Source organism: Drosophila pseudoobscura, chromosome 4 (assembly GCF_009870125.1).
Source record: "Drosophila pseudoobscura strain MV-25-SWS-2005 chromosome 4, UCI_Dpse_MV25, whole genome shotgun sequence".
Taxonomy (NCBI): Eukaryota; Metazoa; Arthropoda; class Insecta; order Diptera; family Drosophilidae; genus Drosophila; species Drosophila pseudoobscura.
The window spans coordinates 11,916,343-11,941,833 of record NC_046681.1 but is presented as its reverse complement, the minus strand read 5'-3'; the positions used below and the strand labels follow the sequence as shown (position 1 = coordinate 11,941,833).

The window sequence follows — 25,491 nt, the reverse complement described above, 5'->3', positions numbered from 1 at the left end:
CCAGGACACCCGGCACACCAGACCAGACAAAAGGATATTGCCCAGGATGCGTATCCGGCGGCGCCTTTTTGATCAAATCTAACTTTTTGTGTGTCTGTGTCGGTGTGCCTTGTGGTTTTTCGTCGGTATGCGTGCATGTGTCGCAGTAGTAGGCCTTGACTTGGAGTTCATTTTAGTTTCATCCTGGATTCACTTCATTTACAATTTTTTTGTCGTTGTTTGAACTTCTGTTTTTATTTTGTTCTTGGTTTATTCACAAACTAGTTGTCTATATATTTGTTTCATTCTCTAAACAGTGAACGAAGGAAGTCTCCCAAGGTAAGCCCACAATATCAATTAAAGGTGGTGGAGGTATCAGAAGTGGTGAAGGGGTTCAAATAATCACACCTAAAAAAGTACTATGCCAAAGATAAAACTAAATGAGACTTACGAATAATACGCGAGAGGCACAAATGGGAAATATACTTAAAAAACATATTCTTGACGGCTAGCGACAATTACCCACACTATTTTCCATCTAACCAACACTGGGGTGGGACCTAGCCAGCACAAAAGTACAGCCATTTTCCAAGACTTGAAATACGAATGAATGAAATGATGTTCCACCAACACATCTAAACATTAGATGAACCTCGACTCAAACAGCTTCAGAAATCAGCTAGCAATGTTCACCCACACTGTTTTCAACCTTAACCAACACTAAGACTAAAAGTTGCATCGCCTCCCAACGATCCCGAATTGGAAGACATTTGAAGTGATTTCATAATTTTCTATCAATCCACCACTTAGTTCTCTAAAGCGTGCCGTGAAAATTCTAGTACTATTTGTTTGTTTTTCATCGTTATCCAGCAGTATTTTTTGCACTCAGAATTCTTGATAAGTTGAACAAAACAAATTCAAAATGAAACCTAAAGTAAAACAAATGCAACGGTAGTGAATCAAAGTCGAATCGAAAGTTTTTCGGGGGCGTTGCACAAAAGTGTTGCCAGTCGGAACGGAAACTTCCCGTTACGCCCACGGGGCTGGCCCGCGTGTTTGTCTAGTGGTCGTGACTCCTCTTTCACGACTCCTATCCTGTCTGGTTCTTCCTCTGCTGTCTAATACGGTGGGCAGCCCATCGTCCGTCGTCCGTCGACAGTCCTGCCACGCCCCACGTCTTGTAATGACGTCATTTACATGCTGCAACAGCATTCATTACAAGCGAATATGGAAGAGGGTGAGGTCTAGGCCTGGAAGCCTCCTCTGCAGAACATCGCCGCGGCAATTACATAAATCATATGAGAGGGCTTTGTCGGAAGACAAACGGAGTTTACATATGATATGAAACCTCTACAGATAGTGGTCCGATGTGCGGTTAAGATGTATCCAGACAAAGGGGGTATAAAGAATAAATATAGATAGAGGCAATGTCCAGTTAATGTATCTCCAGATAGAGATAGGATAATCCAGAAGAATAATCCACATAGAAGGGTAGAAAACCTAGATACCACAGGATAAACGTACCCTAGATTGCGCTGCGATTTTAGATTTTCTTTCCAAATGTTTGCGCGGCTTGTCGGATCTGTAAAAACTTCTATAGACAGATGGGTGGATGGGGTAATCACTGGCGGAAAGCCATCAAGTTCTTTCATTCGTTCGTTCATCGAATCGTAAATAAATTATTTCCCTTGATTGATCAACTTTTTCTCGCTGACAACCATCAAGGGGAGGAGGGGCAAAGGGCAATGGGAACTGGGAACTGGCACTGTCATCCGATGGGGCAGGGAGGTAGTGTCATTGTGGCCGAAAATGTCGAGGCAGCCGCTCGTAAACATAAATCCAAGTGACGCTAATTGTTTGTTACAATTACTGCTGCAGTTGTTGCCACTGTTCAGTTACGTGTGCTGCCACGCAGCAACAACAGAAGCAGCAACGGCAGCAGCAGCTGCCACAGGGATGAGTCGGCGTGGTGGCAAAAGGAGCTGGGGATCAGGAGGAGCAGCTGTAGTGGTGGGGGGTAGCAGGAGGTTGTGTTTGCATGCAAATTTTGTTGCATCTGCAGTTGCTGTTGATGCTGCTGCTGCTGTTGCTGCTGCAACGGCAAACAATTACTCAAACATTGTTGCAACTGCTGCTGCTGCTGCTTCTGTGGATGCTGCAGCTCGTTGTGCGTGCTAAATGGCGACTACTCTGGTGGCTAATGATAATCACTCGACGCCCTCCCACTCCCCATGTCCACCCGGCTCCACTCACCTCTATAATCCGTCAGTTTGTCGACTCTTACTCACTTTAGCCGCGTCCGCTCTTCATCTCTGCCGTCCTTTAGCTCTCTGTCAATTGCTTCAGTTAAAACCTGAACAAAGAGAAACAAAATACATAGAAAACATAAAAATGAGTCAAAGTGCTGTAGATATCATCTAGGGAGTGTTGGTTAACAACTGTTTTCAACCGAACAAACTCTCTAAACATAATTGGAACGACTTTAAAAGCTAGATAGATTCATAGAACACATTAAAGCCGAACGAAATCATCCACCGATGTTTACCCACACTATTTTGAGCCTCAACCAACACTGGTACGTTTTTTTTCCAAACAAAGCAACCCTTTGTACTATCTGTCACTACGTTCTCTATAGCATTTGCACATAATTTTAGTCCTGATTGTACGTTCATAGAGTCAACAGTTCAGTCAGTTTTTATTTATAGTTTGCCGCGTTTTTTGCCATACCACAACATTTTATGTCTCGTGCAGTATCAAATTCTTGGTAAGTTGAACAAAACAAAATCAAAATCAAAGTGAAAGCAATGCAGTGTGCAATCAAACTCGAATCCAATGTGGGCGTCGTGTTGAAAGTCGGAAAGAAAACTTCACGTTACGCCCACGGGCTGACCCGTGACTCGCGATTTCTATCCTGCCTGGTTCCTTCCCTTCCGTTTTGATCCGTGGTGAAAAAATCAACATGAATCATAAAGCAATGGGGATATATTTTTTGGTCGGCAGATAGTAGGCGTTGTCCGTTATGCCAATCGAATGCATTCCGAATGGGGACTGCGTGTTGAGCCTTAAGTGTTTCTTATATCCATGTGCTCGAACGGAAGGCGTCTGTTATCCTTTCTGGTGCCCTCAGCCGCGATTTTGTTTAGCACTCGGATCGGTGTGCATCGTCTAGCTTCCTCTTTCGATTAAAGCGTGGCATAGCCGCTCTTCCGTCGCCAGTGTTGCCATGTTCTACAAATAATTATTTAATATTTCCAAGCACTCCTTTCTATCTCACCAAAAGACTATTCATATCACATTAAGGCCAATTTTTAATCGCTGATTTTCCAACATTGTTATTTCTTTGTTTATCCAGCTACCGATTTTAAAATCTAACCGTAGTGCTATAATCATAGATTACGGTAAGTATTCGATTTTTGTTTTTGTAGAGCATTGATACTCGTACCAACTACAGTCGAGGGTTGGTTTGGTTCTTATTTTTGTTCATGGCGTTTCCCATTTCGTGCAGATATTCCTATATTAAGCACATCCTTCAGAGTCTGGCGCTGTTGTTGGTTCTGTTCTGCTGTCTTCTCATCTGTCAGCAGAGCCATCAAACAGACCAACAAATCTCCTGCCAGGCCGAGCATAATGCTATTTATATGCCATATAATTGGCACTCGAGTCCACTTCACCGCTCTCCTCTGTCCTGTTGTGTCCTGGCGGGGTCCTGGCCAGAGCAGCACTTGGCAGGCAGAAGATGAATTTCAAGTTTGCATGCAAAGACAGCCGCCATGGCAGGAGGAGCACCAGGAGCCCCAGTGGCACTGGCAGTGGCAGTGGCACGGGACGATGGGCCACAAAAATGGGGCGTATAATGCTCGCAATGGGGAGTGCGGGAAGGGGGGCGGTTGGGGTACTCTACACAGTGGTGTGGTGGGAGACACACAGCTGGATATAAATCAGAATTAATGCATGGCCATAACAATATCAAATTAATATTTTTGGGAAATGCATACGACACACACACACACACAGACACAAAGACACTGGGGAGGACTAGATGGCAGATGGATGAGTGGATGGATACATAGTACCTAATTATACATTGAATTTATGCCTGCAAAATGGCAATTGAATATTTATTTCCAGACTACTCGAGATTATCCTAAAGTATTCATAGAACCACTCGGTGGTGGCCATGAACTAGTTCTTTCGCATCGTGCAGTACTTCAATTAATCCTCTTGCAAAATGCATACCACATAAAGTAGCAAGAAACCATGTGGTTTAGTAGCCTTCTAATCCATGGGCAAGCGGTGAGCGGTGGGGAGGGGGGGTACTTGCCCCATTTAAATTATATGCCCAACGCCCAAATGCTGATGGGCACTAATTTGTATTACCAAAACCAGACATGAAGATAGAGAGAGAGTGAGAGAGAGGGAGAGAGAGAGGGAGAGTGAGAGTGAGGATGGCTATGGTGTGTGGCTACTGACTTCCTCGACAATTAAATAAACAGTTCGTAATACGTACCCCACTTGGACCCCGGAGGAGGCGCAACCAACTGCCAGAGACCTGACACACACGCATGGAGCTGTGTCCTGGGTCCTTTCGTGTGGCAGTTTGCAACTGGAAAGTGATATTAATTATGGGCTTTTGTTGCAGTTGCAGTTTGCAGCCAAACCGCCTGATGCCTGTCGCCTACAACAAGTCCATGGACTTTAGCCTGAAGGCCCTGAAGGTCCTGAAGGAAGCTACTGCCACTGCCACTGCCACTGGTTCTGGTTCTGGTTCTGGCTCTGGCTCTAGCTCCATTCTCGTCACTGATTAAGTGACTTTTGGGCATGACACAACTCTGCGGCTTCTGGGACCGGCACTTAGTCACACACTCAGCCTCCAGCCCCCAGGCAGTCCTCCTCTCATCCACACATCCCCGTCCATACAAGTCAAACAAAATTTGTAGCAATTAATGGCGAACAAAGTACACATGCAACTAGAGACAAAGGACTTCTCCCATTAGCCTTCCAACTGCTTTCAATCTCATGCAATTTTAATCCATTTATTTTTTTTAGAGAAAATTCGAAAAATGGCTCCTGTGATGAAACTCCGAAATCCTTTCCTCAACTTCCTAGACGTTTATCGACGAAATCACTCTAATATGAATATGGTCACGGCTGCAAAGGCCGGTGCTCAACGCTGGCGTCATCTCACGGATGAACAGAGATCAAAGTTCAGGCGCAATGTTGATATGGATTGCCATGGGAGTGGCTTAGACTCAAGAAAGAGGAAGAGGGGAAACCCTGGCCCCATTACCAATAATGGATATCTGAATTTTATACGAAAATTCCGCCAGAGCAACAGGGCATTGGACCTCAAGCCGCAGGATGTGATACGACAGGCGGCCAAGGCCTGGCGCCGACTTGGCGATGCGAACAAAACTCTTTACCGTCTTCACGTAAGTGGTCCAAGATACATACCTGTACGAGTATCTATCGAAATGAATATACAAGAAATATTATTCACAGGCTTGCAAACAGGCCATGAGACGTCAAATGATAAAGAAGTGCTAATAAATGGAGGAGGAGGAGGAGGAGGAGGAGGAGCCATGCCTACAATCCGATTGTTCCATTTAGTGTGTTTTAATTCCACGATGGTTCGGACTTTATGGCAGTCGGGGAGGCGGGAAATGTGATTGAAACATGCCACTTAACATCTAAATTAATGTATTGGACAAAAAAAATATATATATAAAAGTATTACTAAATGTACCACTCCCATGTGTGTGTAAAAATCATTGGCTCGCTTATCGAGTGATTTTTGTAAATATTAGTGATGAGAATGCTGAACTTTCTACTCAGTCAGGAATCACAAGTGATGGAATTGATGGGCTGCCCTTTAGTATGTTTAAATTCAAAAATATTTCTAAAGAAACGCTCTTTCGTTAAAGAAAAATCAAAAGCTTTTCTTTTCAAATATAATTACCATTTTACTAAAGTTAGTGTCTGGCTTCTGGTTGATAGTTGAAGCTTCTATCATCCCACCTAATCTTTCTTTTACGGTTTCCATAATTATGCCCTGCTAATCAGTTTGGTGGAAAATTGCACCGCCCACAACCATAATGAGAGTACGAGAAAGCCAGCACCAGAACCAGAACCAGGGCAAGCAGAAACCTATCGCGTGAACAGAGTTTGAGTGGCACTCCGGCATTCGTTCAACGCTTAGATACATTTGTATCTACTCGTAGCTCGGTAGTTAACGCGGGGTCCTCATAGCAGTAGTAGCAGCGGCAGTAGCACGTGTAACGTGTGTTTATGCAGTTGTGCGGCTCATGGGCCAAATTCAATTTATTATTCCACTATATGAGCTTTCGCACTTAACTTGCATGAATATATAATGAGCTCTCCCGCTCTCCTGGTATGGAAATGGTATATGGAACGGTGCTCTATGGATGGTATATGGAAACCCTGAACGGTTGGTGGGTGAACGCAGTTGCGTGCTCGAAGCTGTGAGAGTACGGGCATGGGTGGGTTCTCTGACCCGGCGCCTGTTGTGAGACGGCTAAATTGAATTATTAATAACACGCAGCGCTTTCAATGGAATAGAACGGAGCCGAGCAGACTCAAGGATGCCTTATATCTATAAATATATATATGTATGTGGATGTGTGGTAAGGCATTTATTGTGGTTATGAGAAGCGAGACAACCTTGGCAAGCAAAAAGGGCAACCAAAAGAAAGGACTAATCGTAGCACTTATGGCCATAATTTGTCAATTTTCGAAACAATTCCCCAAACTCGCATAAATTGTCTGGCACTGGGCACTGGGACAGTGTCATCTTTTGGCTTTTGGCACCCATTACGGCTCATTTCTCTTGTGGCTCTGTGGGACATTCCCAGCCAGTGAAAAATGAAAGTGACGCATCCCTTCACACACAAAAAGATGCGAATAAAGGCAAAAAAGAGCGCATTTAAATTCCGTTGTATGCATAAATTACACTGAAGTTGACGCTTTTCACATAAATGTGTAAATGAGTCTCAGTTTTGGTCTGTGGACTCTTTCCGTTATCGTTTTTTGCCCTTTTTTTTGGTTGCGAATGAAATTGAAATGTATCCCTGAACGGATTCTCTGGTTTTTGGGACTTGTTGCTCATGTTCCATGATCCCTGATTGAATCGAAAGCTCGGACCCCAAAAGGAAATTGTATTCGCAGAGGGAGAGAGGCCTTCCTTCGTTCATTCGATTTTCACAGATTTATGATGCTTTCAGTTTCGGACCAGAAAAACTAAAAACCAAAAATCAAATAAAATACATTAAATATACCGATAAATGTGCACTCGAATCGAATAAGGGACGCTGGACACTGACTAAATGCTAAGGCAAATAAAAATTCACTTAGCTAACAAGAAAGGAAAGCCAGCCAGCCAGCCAGCCAGCCAGCCAGCCAGCCAGCCAGCCAGAGCCCTCTTTCTCTCGTTTTGTGGTTTTTTGTTCTAAGGAAAATTACCGCCCCTTTGTGAATTTGGCCTGGAGATAACTGCCGGCCGAGGCCAAATGACACACATTAGGGCCATGCCAAAGGTATACTCATATGGCCGAAAGGGCGATATCGGTCTGGAAATGGTTATGTGCCGAATCAATTCAAGCTCAATTTCCTTTGATGAAATGTATTTGTGAGTGTGGTCTGTGGGGAATCCGTGCCGTACGTGACAGTTGTTCTTAAATAAGCCCCATCCACACGTCGGGAATGGCTAAAAACCAGGAGGAGAATGCAGCATAAAATACAGTAAAAAATATGAAAAGTGCGCCACAAAAGAGTGGGCGAGTCAGAGTCAGCAGAGGATACTCAACTTCATACGGAAAATCGTTCAATTAATAACACAAATCCTTTATGGTCAGTTACCAGGGGACAGGACAGCCGACTGGCCGTTAATTAATGCACTTGTCTGTCTGTCCCATTCTCCAATCGAATGTATTCACATTTCCTTCCCTCCTTCCTCCACTTGATGCTATGATTAATGTTTAATTAAGTTTGCAGCAAAAACAACAAAAAATTGCCCCGAATTGGCAGCCCTGCCAAAAGGATTACATCATATTTAATCACAGTCATTATTTATAATGATATCGCTTGCATGAGGCATTAAAGTCAGAGCCTCTCCAATATGCCAAAAGTTATCAAAGAGCTGCGAAGTAAGAGTAATATCACATAAGCGTTATTAAGTGAATTTCATCCGAATCTACGCGGGACGTTCCACAATTCAATTTCGATAGCATTTCACCAAGGTTGAATGCCTATAAAACTTGTATATAACTTTCTAAGAGCTCCCAAAGCTGTCTCTTTTTGAGAGCCTATTTTGAAGCCACTTTACTTACCCTGTAAATCCTTTTTCCTTGATTTTGTTAGGCTTCTTCCTTAGTGATCCTTCCATTTCATTAATTTTATCTCATTTTCCAGATCAGCAACAAGATAAGAAGCTATCCCTTCAATCATTCAATCGGAATGGCCGACAATTTCCCATTTTTGGAATGTACGAGTACTCCCTCATTATCCTCCAATGCCCTTACGCAATTTGTGTGCGTGTGTGTGTGTGTGTGTGTGTGCAGAGAAGCTTAAAGTCATCCTTATCGGTGGGGTAAGCCAAAGTGCAGTTGCCGTCGTTCGAGTTGAAGTAAATTAATTAACAATGTTTATTGTTTGCACAATATGCAGGAATATTCCATTGCCAGTTGCTGTCAGTGTGGCCGTGCTGCTTGTTTTTGTTGCTAGCGTTGTTGTCGGTGGTCTCCTTGATGGTGTGCGGCTGTTGCTGTTGCTGTTTCCATCGGTGCTCAAATGTGGCTGCAGTTGTATCTGTCGCTGCTTCCCACCGCTTTCCACTGTGGCTGTGGCCGCTCTCCGCCTGACTGACTGACTGACTGACTGACTGAATGACTGACTGGCAGTCAATTTGCAATGGCACTTACATGTTGAGAAATGTTTTACATTATTTGCACATGCTGGCAAATTAAATTAAATCAAATTATTTTGTTTTGTTTCTACAGATGTTGCTGCAGCAGTCTCCTGCTGCTTCTGCGGCTGATACTCCTGGCTCCTGCTGCTGCTGCTGCTGCTGCTGCTCATCATCATTATCATATCACCAGTTCTTGGGTTAAATGGAACAATCTGGTAATTGCAAACTGTTGGCCAAAAGAGCGAGACTGAGTCTGAGACGGAGACGGTGAATGAGACCTGCGGCCAGTTGCATTTAATTATAACCATAATAATTGAGGTGGCCCTTAGGGAAACGTTGTTGTTGCCTCTTAATGAGTAAGAATACCACAGATATTCCGTAAATGAAACTGATCAATCGAAGGGGGTTCCATTACAAAATAGAACGTAATTATAAGAAAATATTGAAGATTACAAATCTTAGAATGTTGGAATAATACCTGAGGTTTGATGTAGGGCATCAGGAGGAGACATCATCGAAGCCGAGAGACAGCAGCAGAGTCCCGAATAGCGGGCAGAACTACCGAACTAAGGCACCCGAAGACCGCAGTGGATCAAGATCAGGCGGGCAGAGAAGGGCTGACAGAGCTGAGAGAGCGTGCCAGTTGATGAGAGAGAGGCCGACACGAAGTTTCAAGAGCAAAGCAGAGAATAGCGGTCAGAACTTTAAGCAGAAGCGACAGCGTCAGCGTCAGCGTCACCAAGCGGGCAGAGGCCGATCTATAGCAGTCGCCAGAGCGAGAGAGGCTTGGTGATTGCTGACCGCTGCCTCTGCCTCTGCCTCTGCCGAATGCAGCAGCGACATGAAAAGCAGAAAGAAAAGAAGAATCAGTAAAATGAATCGACATGCATCGACTTGCCTTGGCATGCATCATCCATCATCGACCTTGCTCTCTGGGACAGCTAAATTTATATTTTTTTAACATTTTCTTGTCAAAATTTCACTGTTATTTCGATAAATCTAAATGAAATCAAAAGTTTTCCAAAATTCCTCAACGAATTCAGCAATATGGTCGATATGCATGAAGTGATTTTAAATTTTATTGTTTGCTTCTATCAGACCTACTTGCTATTTGTAAGTCCCAAGAAAGCACACACCGAGTGGTTGAATCTTCTTTAAAAACCCTCCATTCACAGCGTCAAATCCGTCCAATCAAGAAGATGGCTGCTCTGCTCGTTCTGCACAACATTTTACTCTACTATGTGATTAATATGTTCAAGCATTTGGCTCAGTGTACGTTTGCGGCCCAACAGCACTTGGATTACCTTAAGGAATTTCTCTTTTGGCAGCTTCGATTGGGTCCACGGGTCCGGTGAACACCTTCTATTATGTGCCCTTTGTGTATGAGACGCCAGCAGTTCGGGAATCTGGCGAGGATTGGCATGTGGTGCTGACAACACCCCAATGGCGGTTCTTCGAGTCACTTTTCCGGCACCATTTGGCCCTGTTGCTGCCCTTCAATCTGGCCCTGCTAGTGCCAGTAAGGAATGCTCCTCTCGGCTAGGCTCGACTCGGCTCGGCTCTTCATGTCAAAAGATTCTTTCATTTCAGAACTGCAAACGGACTTTAATTAGCGCATTGGTGTTGGCATCCAACTGTCTGATGTTCGTTTGCTTCACCTCGGCCATCTGTCACTGGGTGTCGTTGTGCGGCGGTCTCTACGGGGGACTGCGACTGATGCCAATTGTGGTCCTGGGTCCGGTATGCCAAATGGTTTTGATAGGCTTTTTCATGGCCCGCATCTGGGTAAGTCAGAGACAGAGACTAGATCTAATGGCAGTTGATGTTTAAATGTCATTGTGTACTTTTAGCGAAGGCCTTGGATTATTATTGAGGCATGAAATTTGATTTAGGCAGAGCCACATCTACATACTGGTGGGTGGTAGCCACCTTTGAGGCCAGCAGCCATCATAATCAGCACCACAAAAGTTAGCAGCAGCAAATCAAACCAATAAACCAACTGAACCGAACCGAAAACGAAACGAAACGAACCGACTCCACTCCACCTCTCAATCTTGCTGCCATGCTGAAAATCACTTTCACTGCACAACTGCCAAACTGCAGGCATTTATGACAGCAGCAGCAGGAGCAGCAGGAGCAGGAGCGGGAGCAGAGTAGCAGGACCCCTTGGGCAAGGAGCAAAATCGCATAACAAAATTGTTGCTGAAAAGTTGAACAAATATTGAGGTCAGCAAAATGTCGAGCCGAGTCGACTCCCAGGCATTGTGCTGCTGCCGCTGTTGTTGGTGTAAACTGTTTTGTAGCCTTTGGCATAAACTTCTGACACGCTCGAGCGCAGTCTGAAGCCTGAACTGAATGCTCCTTCTGCTACTGCTCCGTCTCCTGCTCCGGCTCCTGCTCCTTCTCCTGCCCATGACTCTGACTCTGGGCCTCCTCCTGTCCTGTGTGGCGGCCTCTTCTGGCTCATTCTGACCAAAAAATATTCAATGAAAATCGGCAGTCGACAGTCCCCTCTTTGTCAATAATAACAAGAAGGGATTGGGTACGATAGTGGCTAACGAATTTTGGATACACTTGTAGAAATGTCGAATGTAAAAGGTGCGAACATTAAATACCAGGATATTCGAATAGACAGTCTGATCCATGGCCATATTTATGCCAAACATTTCTACATAATCATTATACCCTTCGCTAAAGAAAAGTAAAAAAAAAAATATGAGTTGTTGCTTTTACCCCTCTGTGCCTGCCCCTACCCCCTCTGGAGTTTGCGTGGCGCATTGCAGACGTCGATGTTGCCTACGGCTCCGGTTTCGATGCCCCGACACCGACAGCACTCCGGCTGCCACTATACCTTCTCCGCTCTTATTGAGAAATTGCCGCAAATGCTTTTCGATTTTTCGTTTTTCCTCCGCCTCCCTCTCTCTCTCTCTCTCTCTCTCTCACTCTCTGTTCGTTGCAACGGACATGGCTTGGCTTTTCATATTGCATAATTGATTGTGTGTGTGTGTGTGTGTGTGTGTGGGTATGTGCGGGTTGCATAAACGCCAAGCAGACGGCATTGTCACCACCCACTCAGCAGCTCGAAACCTGAAACCTGAAACCCCGACACAGATCCCCGCCACTGCCACTGCCACTACCACTGCCACCCGCCTGCATTTATGCACATTTTCAATATGCATTCAGATGCATTTCCCATGCATTGATTGCCACAGTTGGCCACCAGGATCTACCGGGAACCAGGAGCCAGTAACCAGAAAAGAGCATTGCATTTCAGACGAGGCGCATTGCGTGTTGTGTTAACTCTTTCTTTGGCAATAATTAAATTGCGCAAGTTTTGCGAATTAAATCCACAAACGAGCCACAAAAGTCTACAGTGATCACTCGTCAAGACGGAAAGTTTCCCTTTTTTTCTCTCACTAATATTCGTTTTGTTCCTGATTTATTTACAGGTGGATCCAGTATTAGACTATAATTGGGATTTGTTGGCAATGGAGGAATAACAATTTAAGGAGAAAAACCTAAACATAAGTAGAAGTTTTACAGTTGGAACACATTAAAGAAGAATAATAGCCTCCACAGAAACTCCAACCTTGAAATGTGCCATCTTCTTTATCTTTAAATAATTTACTATCATATTTGGAAAAGCAAAGCCCTTCAAGCGGAGGCCAATCTTAGCATGGATATCTATTGATTAGGTATTCTTTTGACGAGAGAACATTTTGTTAGCTATATGCAATTAAAATTCCTTTCATTTGCGCACTTGTCAGCCACTGGACATGGAAAATGCACACGCAGCAACAGCACAACTACTATCGCCTGCAAGGACACACCATGCACACACATATCGATGGATATGTAGGTTAACATGTGGATGACACATCAGTTGTGACACTTTTGTTGATTTCCTGTGCAAACTCTGGCAGACATTTTAAATTCAAATGCAATAAAATGTTAATATTACTTTATAGAGCCCTGGCATCATCATCATCATCATCATCCGCAGAAACCACAGACCTCATTATGTCACCCACACACACACACACAAGCAGGGGTTTTCCATAGAGGAAGAGTATGTATTTATGTGCATTTTTCTATGTACAACAAAAACGGTGCTGGAAAAGCAAGAAAGATGGCAAATTGCATGTGAAACTCCCACGAATCTAATAACACGAGGAACAAAACAAGAAATAAGTCGAAGATGGAACGCAAACTAAGGGGAAGATGGGATACTCTGTATTAAGAAGGGAAAGTCAAGCTAAAAGAACATAAAATAATATAACAGCGCAAGGGACGGCGACCCCCGGTTCACTCGCTTGGATCCGATATGTGTAAAAACGACAAACCAAAAGGTTTTTATATAAAAGAGCGATAAGATCTTTGGATCTGCCAGAGAATATAAGCTTCAAGAATGGTATACTATCATTAGATAACGGATAGGGTAGTTTATTAAAGATATAGGGGTTCCTATTCCTTTTAAATAAGAATCAAAATACGTTAAAAGTTTTTGTAACTAAAATTCATACACTACGACACTGTTTTTGTCCCACTGATTGCACTTCTGTGCAGTCTATCACATAGTTAGTTTACCCTTTGCTGAATGATAAAGTACTAGAAGCCGAAGAGAGCTCTCGACGAATCTCAAGTCGTGATATGGCCGCATAGTAACGAGACACAGCCGTGTACGTAGCCGTAGCCCCGCCACGTGACTATATAATAATGAGCAGGATGTAGAGAGGTTGTTGAAAGTACCACCGTCGTGTCTCTAAGCGGGGGAAATTTAATTTCTAGCCACCCGCCCCACACACTCCCACACCGCCATGCCACATAATTGTGTATTCAAGTAAGAGATATGGGAGTTGAAAGAAGCTCTATGAAGGAGAGACGACCCGACCCGACGCGACGCGACGCGACGAGACGTGGAGAAGGAGATGGAGGTGGAGGTGGAGTGCCTGCCAAGGGCTGCCTTAAATTAAGATAATGACATGTGAGGTATCGCCTCCTGGGGTTCTGGTTCCAAAGGAGTAAATGGTACAAGGTAGAAGGCAGGAACTGGAGCTAGAGAGAAGTGCTTGGTAAATTGCGATAACATAGAAATGGCCTGAATGGTGGCTCACTTTAAAACACTTAACCCTTGACATAGGAGCGGGGGAACCCAAACCAAAAACACCATCTACAAGAACACCCACCCAGCCATTGGGGTTGGCCTGGGTCTGGCCTGGGTCTGGTCTCTGGTCGCTGGGGTCTGGGGGCTGGCGCACGCACTTTTAAAGCGCAACTTGATGGCAAACTGCCAAAGAGTTTGACTTCCTTGATGGCGTGAGGAGACTTTGGGGTTTGGGGTTTGGGGGGTTGGGGTTTTGGGTGGATTGCAGGAGAAATCTAGGACATGCCAATGCGCTGGGCTCTGGGAAATTGAATTTTGTGCCTTGCCTTGCCTTGCCTTGCCTTGCCTCCCTTCACGCAGAGGGAGGTGGATTTCAGTGGCGGGTAGTGGAAATTGCCTGCATCGGCTTACGGTATCATTATTGGCTTCTCAATCTGAGTGCAAGGCAAGTAAACGCCAGTGCGGAAAGACCTGCGTGCCTTAACCTACAGATTTCTCTAGGATATTATCTTTTCCCGGTACAACGTACAACCTATAGTAGTGGTGGAACAGAGCCTTGTCCCATTGCAATTAAAAGCATTTTCAAAGCTTTAGATTATAACTTCTTTCATGAAACATTTTTGTCTTCTTTATTACCGACCAGACTGCCCTCCCAATTTGCGTTGATTCAAGCCATTTATTTGTAACCTTCAACTGGGCTTCCATTTAACCGCTCCAAAGTTCATCCTTCCTGTGTGGTCTCTTGGCTCTTCTCATCCGAGATGTTCGTAGACAGGTAATTGCTGTTGATTTCGGGAGGGTCGAATCATTATGCTCAATCATTTCCCCCCCATAATCGACAGACCCAACAAAAACGAAGCGAAACGAACAGTTAGAAAGGATATTCAATAAGCAAATCGATGGAGAGCTACGAGTATATATGTTGTATGGCAATCCTTTGCCGAACACACATGAAAGTAAAATTTACACACAGAAATTTTCTTTTGATTGATGCGCAAATCAGCAAATCAATTGGAATGACAAACAAAAAAGGAGGGAAAACGGAGGGAAAGGGATGGACAAGGAAAAACGAAGGAAAATAGGAAGAACAGAATAGAAAAATTTGCATTCCAAATGCCCTCAAGGTACGCCACCGTGCCATTTCTTTTGAATAGATGTATATATTATACACCAAAAAAATGCGTGATTTTTGCAAGAAAAAAATGTATACTGTATGCAGACGGAGACCCTGACACATCACCCACACGCGAGACACGAAAAATGGGAGGAGTATGGATGGGAAGTCGCAGACTTACTTATTCTTCCGCAATCGCTAGAATGGGCACCCACAGGGAGCTTCAAAAAAACACACAAATACACAGACGAGACACTCAAAATCCTTGCCACGGAATTCACTATAATAAGACTATAATAAAGGGCCTAATACGTCACATATAACTCAATTAGAGAAAGCGTTCGAATATTTATAAAATGGGGAATATAATCTCTTAGAAATTTTACTTTATTTTTTACTTAAATGTTCAAAAGCTCAGCCAGAAGTAGACGATTTTTTAAAAGAGTTTTTAGGTATGTTTCAAATATTTGGTAAGACCATTTTATATCACACAACAAATAGCACAACATATTTATTGAAATATTCATTTGAAACCAGAACTCCGCAGAAACATGCCTCCAAAAACCCCTCGTTACAACTATCAGCATCAGCAGCCGTTTCCCTAGAACTAACTCAATACTATCCACAGAAATATACTTAGCAATATTCCTAGATCTATCTAGATAGCTCTCCGAAGGTCTGCATCAAAAATCTGATGATGAGAGAAGGCATACAACTTCAATACAATCCTATAGAGCGCAGTTCCCAAGCCGGAAAGAGTGCGGGTTCAAGGGATCGAATCAAAAGAAGCAGAAAAATGGCACCCATACGAATCAGTGGAGGCCAGAGGCCTCCGGTGGGGAGTATGATAGAGAGAAAATAATTCGAACTGTGACAACAAACCGCCGTTGCAACAGGACCTTCCTTATGGAGTGCATTCGTCGCGAGCTGCGCGGTGAAGCATCCGAGCGAGCAAACGACTATCTGGAGGGTGAAATAGAGCGCTACAAGACATTTTCCAAAAAATACAGCTGCAACGATCCCGAATACAAGGAGAAAATGCTCGGAGGGGATCCTAATGCGCAGAGGACATACCTGTTGCTCAATATGCAACAGGATTTGACCAAATTTTTGACCCTTTGAGAGGGAAAGAAAGAGGACAACTTCGGAGTCTAATTTAAAAGATTTCAAAAAAAAATTAAAATTTTTGCCGAATATAATTTTGTAATATTATGATATTTCGAGCGGGGTTCCAGAAAAGATAATCAAATCAGCGTTATTATGGAGTGTGGGTGGTTTAGAGAGTGGTTTAGATGCCAGAGTCCCAGTGCTTGGTCCATTTGATGGGCTCCAAAGTGCCCAAATCCAACTTCCAGATGGCACCATTCTGGTTCAGCTCAATGGCCTTCACAAAGTTCGCGGCACACTGCTGAGAGGTCTGGTTGGGAGGCCCCAGCAGCTTCTTCGCCACCTCGGGCTCCACATCCAGCCACGAGTTGAACTTATTGACAAGAGTGGTCTTAGTGATGCCAGGATTGACAGTGTAAGCAGTGACACCAGTAATGGGGGCCAATTTCTATGAGATTTGAAGGAAATATTCAGTTTACGGAGTAGGAAAGACGTTGGATTACTTACTGCCAGGGAGGAGGTAAAGTTAACAACCCCCGCCTTGGTGCCGGAGTAAACGGGCACCTGGTAGATGGCATTGAAACCGGTGACGGAGCCAATGTTGCAAATGATGCCGCCAGGGCCGCACTCGCGTTTGTCCCAGAACTCCATAATGGCTGTGGTGGTGTTGACCAGGCCCGTATAGTTAACGGCAACGGTGCGCTCGATCTGATGATCGTCCAGGATGCCAGCACCGTTGATCAGCACATCGACAGTCTTTATCTTTGCAAAGACGGTCTTCAGGAGCTTGGTCGTCTCCTTGAGAGGCACAGTCACATCGTAGGGATAGAAGCTGACCTTCACCTTGGGATTGAGTTCCTTCAGTTCGCAAATGGCCTCCGGATTTTCAATGCGATCCAAGATGACCAGGTTCTTGAGGTCACGCTTAACCAACTCCCGGCTGGTGTCCATGCCAATTCCTCCCAGACCGGCCACGAAAACCACATTCTTGTCTGTGAGGCACAATCCCTCTGATTCGTTCGATTTGGTAGATTTGCAGAAATGCTGGTCTGAACTGAAGGGGGACAATCGTCGCCCGAGACCGGTGCGCCCAGCACCAGCAAGGGCGGAGGTGACTTGGCCCATTTCGGGCAGGCCGGTGATGTCTCCGCGTGCTGCCAGTGATGGCGGGGAGTTAAGCAGTCGTGTGGCCACGCGTTGTATATCTGCGGCGGACACTTTCTCTATCTCCTCAATGAAATTCTCTGGCCGCTTGCGATGCCCCGACGCGAGCACCTGGCGCCCGACATCCTCGAACACTACAGCTCGCGATTCCAGGTTCATCAGTAGCATCGATTGCAGCTGTATTTTCGAGCGCATTAAATCCTCGCGTCCCGGCTCGGCTGCCATGCCCAACAGCTCGCGGACTATCACCTCGACCATGTCGTTCAAGTGTTGCGGCGGCGCACTGCCGTGTATGCAGAACAAGCCGCTGTCGGTATAGGCATGATTGTGTGCCGTGGCACTGTGCACCCAGTCGTAGCGATTTAGGACCTTTGTGTAGAGGCGCGAGTTCATTCCCTTGCCGTGACCGCCGGAGCCCCTGGAGAAGGAGCTCCCGCCGCCCATCATTATGTTGAGCACGCATAGGGGCACATAGTCTGGATCCTGGTGAGCGCATCCCTCAAAGCCAAGGACGACATGGGCCAGCTCCGGCAGAGCAGCGGCCGCGTAAAAGGGAATCTCGCATTGCTCCTTCACAATACCGCCAGTGTAGTGGGCGATGGAAGTGTCCACCTGCTTAGGTCCTACGCTGCTTTCTGGCTCGCTCTCCCAGATGGGTTTCTCTTCCACAAAGTACTTCCTCACGTGCTCCACCAGTTCGTCGTGATCCACACCAACGCCTGCGAAAACCATGCGGCTGGGAGAGTGATGATGCTTCAGGTACTTCATTAGCACAGCCCTATCTATGCTTTCCAGAGTCTCTGGAGGGCAGAGCTTCGGCAGGCCTAGCGTATTGTCCCCGTAGGCAGCCGCGTGTATCATGTCCATCAGTATCGGTTCCTGATCGGGGCGCATGCGCAGCGTCTCCAGCTCGAAGTTGACGGCACGCGCTGCTAGATTCACCTCCTGCTCGCTTATCGTGGGTCGCAGAGCGACATCCGCCAAGAGACGCGTAGCCGAGTCAATGGCCCTGCTGTCGATGCTGGCGGCATAGATGAGAGTGTCGCGCGAGGTCTGACAGTCGCAGATGCCCCCGTTCTCCTCCAGCTCTTTCCGTATGGCATCTCTGTTGGGAAAGTTAGCTGTGGAGTTGAAGGCTAGCTTTTCCAGAAAATGCGATACACCGCCGGGGTAGGCCGCCTCATAGCGTGGGCCCGAGCTTATAACCAGGCCGACAGTACAGAATTGTCCGCAGCGCGGCTCCGAGGCAATGCGCAGTCCATTCTCAAGGGTCGTTACCCTTGTGGCGGCACTCTCAGCCATTGGGGCTGCGTATTCAACCTCCGGCACGTTTGGCAGTGGTTCTTTTAGTCGAGGAAGGTGCGTACCGATCGACGGCATATTAACCCTGCTGAGGCCATCTTTCCCTCGCACTCCGCTGGGGATTCTCCCGATGCCAGTCCCGCTGCCAATTTTCGAAACTTTGGTAGCGAAACGACATGGAAATGTGCGACAGGTGCTCTTGAGCGTTTTCAGCATGCCGATACCTCGCCTGTTCATGTCGCTGCAGGTTTACTGGTCTAACCGATATTTAAAATTTTGTACTGAATGATTTAAAACTGAATTTTGTTCAAAACATATCCTATATGTTCGGGACCAGAAATGAAACTAATGTTGACCCGGCTTCTTTCTCTTTGACTTTTTGATAAGAGGTATATATGATGGCACACAAAAATTTATATTTGGTGAGAGTTCCCTAAGACCTCAATATTTTTAAATATCTAAACTAAACTCAATATTATTTATGCTTCCATATTAAAAGTAATAGGCAGCTATTAGTAAAATTTATGTATTTTTTTTTTTTTTTTTTTTTTTTTGTTAGACTAATAAAAAATATATAATTTAAAAATGTAAATGATTCCCTTGAAAAATGCGAGTTTTGTGCAAAAACACAACATACATGCAGACGGAGACCATGACAGAGAATTAGTCGTGTGGCCAATGTGGCTCCCACATGGGAGTCGCGGCCAATGGGATGGGATGGGATGGGATGGGATGGGATGGGACGGGCTCTGGCTCTCTGGAGACGAAGATTTACTTATTCTTCTGCTCAAATGCTCAGCCAGAATTAGAGGATTTTTTAAAATAATTTTAAGGAAACAGAACTCCGCAGAAACATCCCTTCAAAAACCGCTCTCTACAACTATCAATATCACCAGCCGTTTCCTTACAACTTTTTTTTTATTCTTTGGACGTTGACATGCAATGACTGCATCTTGCAAGAGGCGATGCAATTACTGCACAGTCAAGTGGCCCGTCTGAAACCAGCAGGAGAGATAGCTGTTAGACTAATATTCGAGGAAAATTAGCATGAAAGTTACTGAGAACTAGGCATGCATTTAAAATACAATACCACTACAATTACTAATTACTAGAAAGGAATAATTCGATCTACAAAGTGGAAGGAACAACGGTGTAAAATTTCTAGTAAGTCGAATAGGAATCGTGAAGTTTATGCGGCTCAACATATCAGGACTGTCTATGTCACCCCTGATCAAGTTGTGCATAGAAATCACACCAAGCATTTTTCTACGGTTAACTAAGGATGGAGGATTACTAACAGCAGTTTTTATATAGGGGACGTCAAATTCCTTTGACCACCTCTTTATAAACCCCTGCATGTCCATGGACTTATTTACCACGGTAGAAATGTGTTCGGAAAACTTTAACGTGGGGTCTAACATAACACCCAGATCATCCACCAGAGTAATTCTCTCAAGAGGACCACCAAATAGGGTATAGGGAGCCAACAAGGGGCTAGAGCGATGAATTGTCATAACTTTGCATTTCGAGGCACTGTGCCCTGTGGTACTCCCGAAGAAACCTTTACTGGTAAAGAGAGGGAATTTTTTAAAAGGACTAGAAATCCATCTCAGGAGCTTGGGCGTTTGGTAACCCAAGACTATCAACAGAAATATACTTAGCAATATCCCTAGATCTATCTAGATAGAAACCCCATCCATAGAACCATAGGACAGAGCTTTCCCCTCCAACTATTCCCTGAAATCTCCCGAGAGAACTACCCCTGGAACTTTCCTTCAGTTTCAACAAATTAGTTCTGGTTCGTTCGAAAAAGTAGACAGTCAAAATTTGAGTAAAGACAAAAAAACACCCAAAGAATCTCAAAAAGTGCAGATCCCCTGATCCTGCAACATGCACTTTGGACAATGGAAGGCAAGGGACCCCAGGAAGGAGGATAAACCAGGGGAGAAACCGGGGAGTTCAAAAGAGAAGCCAACGAAGCATTTGCCCAAAGGTGACGAAAAAAAGATGGAGCAGGATCCAGGGACAGCGCGCAATGAGAAGACGGTCTCCGATGCCAAGGTAAAGCTCCTATGCGGTGGTTTCTTTGCGATGTTGGACTGCAGCCCCCAACCGGAGGAGGCATTCCACCCCAACTCGCACGAGTGCCACATCGCGAGGGAGTGGCTCAGAAAACTGACAGTTATGAACTGCAACACAGTGTTCAAGGCGCGCATACGAAAGGCGTACATGAGTGCATTGCTTGAGTGCTTCAATCAGAGGCGCCTCTACGGGATCTTGAAGCAGATGCCCCCGGAAGAACTCAATTGGATGGACTTTCCGGACACCACGTATCATGCGTCGAGGCAGAAGTTTGAAACGTGTAGGGGCATGCCACAGAACCGTCTTTTAGAGGACACAATGGGTTTGGGAAGTCCTCAGTCTTCAAGCGAACAGCCACGGGAAGCGGTGGATAGACAACAGCGTTTCATGGATGAATCAGAAGAATTTATGATAGAACATCAGGTATTTAGCACCGAAGAACCTCAGAGTTTCCAGCAACAGCCACGGAGATACCAGGAACAGTCACGGACGGAAACCTTCTACGATCCTACCACCTTTCCACCACCACCCCATGTGGGTCAACAGTCGGGCTCCTACTACAAGCCCTCGCACGTGAAATTCGACACCTTCGGGGCGCCCCCTCGCTTCATTGCGGAAAGGAAAGATAGAAAAGAATTCTCCCCATCAGGTGCAGAAGGAGGAGGTGTGCCAGTTGAGGATTTTGGTACTGTCCTCATAGAGGCCCATCCTGATCCTCATTCTGCTATGCCCACACGTTCGATTCTTAAGCATAGCTGCATCAACAATCGGAAGACGCCAGTATCCTTCAACGACAAACCATGCTTTGATGATGACAGAAGGCATACAACTTCAATACAATCCTATAGAGCGCAGTTCCCAAGCCGGAAAGAGTGCGGGTTCAAGGGATCGAATCAAAAGAAGCAGAAAAATGGCACCCAGACGAATCAGTGGAGGCCAGAGGCCTCCGGTGAGGAGTATGATAGAGAGAAAATAATTCGAACTGTGACAACAAACCGCCGTTGCAACAGGACCTTCCTTATGGAGTGCATTCGTCGCGAGCTGCGCGGTGAAACATCCGAGGGAGCAAACGACTATCTGGAGGGTGAAATAGAGCGCTACAAGACATTTTCCAAAAAATACAGCTGCAACGATCCCGAATACAAGGAGAAAATGCTCGGAGGGGATCCTAATGCGCAGAGGACATACCTGTTGCTCAATATGCAACAGGATTTGACCAAATTTTTGACCCTTTGAGAGGGTCAAGAGGACAACTTAAGAGTCTAATTTAAAAGATTTCAAAAAAAAATTAAAATTTTTGCCGAATAAAATTTTGTAATATTATGATATTTCGAGCGGGGTTCCAGAAAAGATAATCAGATCAGCGTTATTATGGAGTGTGGGTGGTTTAGAGAGTGGTTTAGATGCCAGAGTCCCAGTGCTTGGTCCATTTGATGGGCTCCAAAGTGCCCAAATCCAACTTCCAGATGGCACCATTCTGGTTCAGCTCAATGGCCTTCACAAAGTTCGCGGCACACTGCTGAGAGGTCTGGTTGGGAGGCCCCAGCAGCTTCTTCGCCACCTCGGGCTCCACATCCAGCCACGAGTTGAACTTATTGACAAGAGTGGTCTTAGTGATGCCAGGATTGACAGTGTAAGCAGTGACACCAGTAATGGGGGCCAATTTCTATGAGATTTGAAGGAAATATTCAGTTTAGGGAGTAATAAAGATGCTGGATTACTTACTGCCAGGGAGGAGGTAAAGTTAACAACCCCCGCCTTGGTGCCGGAGTAAACGGGCACCTGGTAGATGGCATTGAAACCGGTGACGGAGCCAATGTTGCAAATGATGCCGCCAGGGCCGCACTCGCGTTTGTCCCAGAACTCCATAATGGCTGTGGTGGTGTTGACCAGGCCCGTATAGTTAACGGCAACGGTGCGCTCGATCTGATGATCGTCCAGGATGCCAGCACCGTTGATCAGCACATCGACAGTCTTTATCTTTGCAAAGACGGTCTTCAGGAGCTTGGTCGTCTCCTTGAGAGGCACAGTCACATCGTAGGGATAGAAGCTGACCTTCACCTTGGGATTGAGTTCCTTCAGTTCGCAAATGGCCTCCGGATTTTCAATGCGATCCAAGATGACCAGGTTCTTGAGGTCACGCTTAACCAACTCCCGGCTGGTGTCCATGCCAATTCCTCCCAGACCGGCCACGAAAACCACATTCTTGTCTGTGAGGCACAATCCCTCTGATTCGTTCGATTTGGTAGATTTGCAGAAATGCTGGTCTGAACTGAAGGGGGACAATCGTCGCCCGAGACCGGTGCGCCCAGCACCAGCAAGGGCGGAGGTGACTTGGCCCATTTCGGGCAGGCCGGTGATGTCTCCGCGTGCTGCCAGTGATGGCGGGGAGCTAAGCAGTCGTGTGGCCACGCGTTGTATATCTGCGGCGGACACTTTCTCTATCTCCTCAATGAAATTCTCTGGCCGCTTGCGATGCCCCGACGCGAGCACCTGGCGCCCGACATCCTCGAACACTACAGCTCGCGATTCCAGGTTCATCAGTAGCATCGATTGCAGCTGTATTTTCGAGCGCATTAAATCCTCGCGTCCCGGCTCGGCTGCCATGCCCAACAGCTCGCGGACTATCACCTCGACCATGTCGTTCAAGTGTTGCGGCGGCGCACTGCCGTGTATGCAGAACAAGCCGCTGTCGGTATAGGCATGATTGTGTGCCGTGGCACTGTGCACCCAGTCGTAGCGATTTAGGACCTTTGTGTAGAGGCGCGAGTTCATTCCCTTGCCGTGACCGCCGGAGCCCCTGGAGAAGGAGCTCCCGCCGCCCATCATTATGTTGAGCACGCATAGGGGCACATAGTCTGGATCCTGGTGAGCGCATCCCTCAAAGCCAAGGACGACATGGGCCAGCTCCGGCAGAGCAGCGGCCGCGTAAAAGGGAATCTCGCATTGCTCCTTCACAATACCGCCAGTGTAGTGGGCGATGGAAGTGTCCACCTGCTTAGGTCCTACGCTGCTTTCTGGCTCGCTCTCCCAGATGGGTTTCTCTTCCACAAAGTACTTCCTCACGTGCTCCACCAGTTCGTCGTGATCCACACCAACGCCTGCGAAAACCATGCGGCTGGGAGAGTGATGATGCTTCAGGTACTTCATTAGCACAGCCCTATCTATGCTTTCCAGAGTCTCTGGAGGGCAGAGCTTCGGCAGGCCTAGCGTATTGTCCCCGTAGGCAGCCGCGTGTATCATGTCCATCAGTATCGGTTCCTGATCGGGGCGCATGCGCAGCGTCTCCAGCTCGAAGTTGACGGCACGCGCTGCTAGATTCACCTCCTGCTCGCTTATCGTGGGTCGCAGAGTGACGTCCGCCAAGAGACGCGTAGCCGAGTCAATGGCCCTGCTGTCGATGCTGGCGGCATAGATGAGAGTGTCGCGCGAGGTCTGACAGTCGCAGATGCCCCCGTTCTCCTCCAGCTCTTTCCGTATGGCATCTCTGTTGGGAAAGTTAGCTGTGGAGTTGAAGGCCAGCTTTTCGAGAAAATGCGATACACCGCCGGGGTAGGCCGCCTCATAGCGTGGACCCGAGCTTATAACCAGGCCGACAGTACAGAATTGTCCGCAGCGCGGCTCCGAGGCAATGCGCAGTCCATTCTCAAGGGTCGTTACCCTTGTGGCGGCACTCTCAGCCATTGGGGCTGCGTATTCAGCCTCCGGCACGTTTGGCAGTGGTTCTTTTAGTCGAGGAAGGTGCGTAACGATCGACGGCATATTAACCCTGCTGAGGCCATCTTTCCCTCGCACTCCGCTGGGGATTCTCCCGATGCCAGTCCCACTGCCAATTTTTGAAACTTTGGTAGCGAAACGACATGGAAATGTGCGACAGGTGCTCTTGAGCGTTTTCAGCATGCCGATACCTCGCCTGTTCATGTCGCTGCAGGTTTACTGGTCTAACCGATATTTACAATTTTGTACTGAATGATTTAAAACTGAATTTTGTTCAAAACATATCCTATATGTTCGGGACCAGAAATGAAACTAATGTTGACCCGGCTTCTTTCTCTTTGACTTTTTGATAAGAGGTATATATGATGGCACACAAAAGTTTATATTTGGTGAGAGTTCCCTAAGCACTCAATATTTTTAAATATCTAAACTAAACTCAATACTATTTATGCTTCCATATTAAAAGTAATAGGCAGCTATTAGTAAAATTATTTTATTTATTTTTGTTAGACTAATAAAAAATATATAATTTAAAAATGTAAATGTTTCCCCTGAAAAATTCGAGTTTTGTGCAAAAACACAACATACATGCAGACGGAGACCATGACAGAGAATTAGTCGTGTGGCCAATGTGGCCCCCACATGGGAGTCGCGGCCAATGGGATGGGATGGGATGGGATGGGATGGGATGGGATGGGACGGGCTCTGGCTCTCTGGAGACGAAGATTTACTTATTCTCCTGGCAGCCTCTGGGACGGGCATCCACACACACATACACACAGACACACAGTCTCACACGCACTTCTCTCTGGCTAGGGGCTGCTGCTGACGAGACGCTCAAAATCCTTGCCACGGAATTTACGGTGATGCGCGGCACAGTGGTGCACGAGGCATTAATAAAGGGCTAAGAGACGACCTTCCCAGCAAATTAATATTTTAAAATACTTTGATTATTATTGAATTAATTATTAATATATTTTTTTATTTATTTAAGATTTATTA

At 46.0% G+C, this 25,491-nt stretch overlaps 4 protein-coding genes and 1 long non-coding RNA gene across 8 annotated transcripts in view; 2 read left to right on the top strand and 3 right to left on the bottom strand.

The window, feature by feature from the left end:
* Positions 1 to 9,435, bottom strand: part of LOC26533015 (uncharacterized) — a 41,819-nt gene extending 32,384 nt beyond the window's left edge. The window contains exons 1-3 of the long non-coding RNA XR_004469507.1: positions 9,378 to 9,435; positions 8,322 to 9,287; positions 2,233 to 2,332 (exon numbers count right to left, since the gene is read on the bottom strand). This is a non-coding gene — a long non-coding RNA (uncharacterized lncRNA). The remainder of the gene's footprint in view (positions 1 to 2,232; positions 2,333 to 8,321; positions 9,288 to 9,377) is intronic.
* Positions 165 to 5,712, top strand: LOC6903471 (uncharacterized). Of its 3 annotated transcripts, none has more exons than XM_015179942.2 (3): positions 165 to 318; positions 5,026 to 5,408; positions 5,464 to 5,712. In XM_015179942.2, exons 2-3 carry the CDS (start codon positions 5,040 to 5,042, stop codon positions 5,521 to 5,523), a joined length of 429 nt encoding a protein of 142 aa, XP_015035428.2. In that variant the 5' UTR covers positions 165 to 318; positions 5,026 to 5,039; the 3' UTR covers positions 5,524 to 5,712. The 3 variants fall into 3 exon arrangements, with proteins under 3 accessions (XP_015035428.2, XP_033236726.1, XP_015035429.2); XM_033380835.1 differs by having other exon boundaries at positions 166 to 318; positions 5,479 to 5,709; XM_015179943.2 differs by lacking the exon at positions 165 to 318 and adding an exon at positions 2,596 to 2,743.
* A 427-nt stretch (positions 9,436 to 9,862) lies between the features above and the next one.
* LOC4817823 (uncharacterized) lies at positions 9,863 to 12,866 on the top strand. Of its 2 annotated transcripts, XR_004469504.1 has the most exons (7): positions 9,863 to 10,012; positions 10,075 to 10,171; positions 10,228 to 10,418; positions 10,490 to 10,684; positions 10,750 to 11,125; positions 12,349 to 12,594; positions 12,667 to 12,866. XR_004469504.1 is itself a non-coding variant. In XM_033380833.1 (5 exons), exons 1-5 carry the CDS (start codon positions 9,947 to 9,949, stop codon positions 12,397 to 12,399), a joined length of 600 nt encoding a protein of 199 aa, XP_033236724.1. In that variant the 5' UTR covers positions 9,863 to 9,946; the 3' UTR covers positions 12,400 to 12,410. The 2 variants fall into 2 exon arrangements, 1 of the variants encoding a protein (XP_033236724.1); XM_033380833.1 differs by lacking the exons at positions 10,750 to 11,125; positions 12,667 to 12,866 and having other exon boundaries at positions 12,349 to 12,410.
* Positions 12,867 to 16,290: 3,424 nt separating this feature from the next.
* LOC6903472 (mitochondrial-processing peptidase subunit alpha-like) lies at positions 16,291 to 19,055 on the bottom strand. Its single transcript, XM_002132315.3, has 2 exons — positions 16,732 to 19,055; positions 16,291 to 16,672 (listed from the first exon to the last, which is right to left on the bottom strand). The coding sequence occupies exons 1-2, from the start codon at positions 18,925 to 18,927 to the stop codon at positions 16,406 to 16,408; spliced, it is 2,463 nt and encodes an 820-aa protein (XP_002132351.2). The 5' UTR covers positions 18,928 to 19,055; the 3' UTR covers positions 16,291 to 16,405.
* Positions 19,056 to 22,060: 3,005 nt separating this feature from the next.
* On the bottom strand, positions 22,061 to 24,789 carry LOC6903474 (mitochondrial-processing peptidase subunit alpha-like). The gene is made up of 2 exons (XM_002132317.3): positions 22,498 to 24,789; positions 22,061 to 22,438 (listed from the first exon to the last, which is right to left on the bottom strand). The coding sequence occupies exons 1-2, from the start codon at positions 24,691 to 24,693 to the stop codon at positions 22,172 to 22,174; spliced, it is 2,463 nt and encodes an 820-aa protein (XP_002132353.2). The 5' UTR covers positions 24,694 to 24,789; the 3' UTR covers positions 22,061 to 22,171.
* Between the last annotated feature and the right edge of the window lie 702 nt (positions 24,790 to 25,491).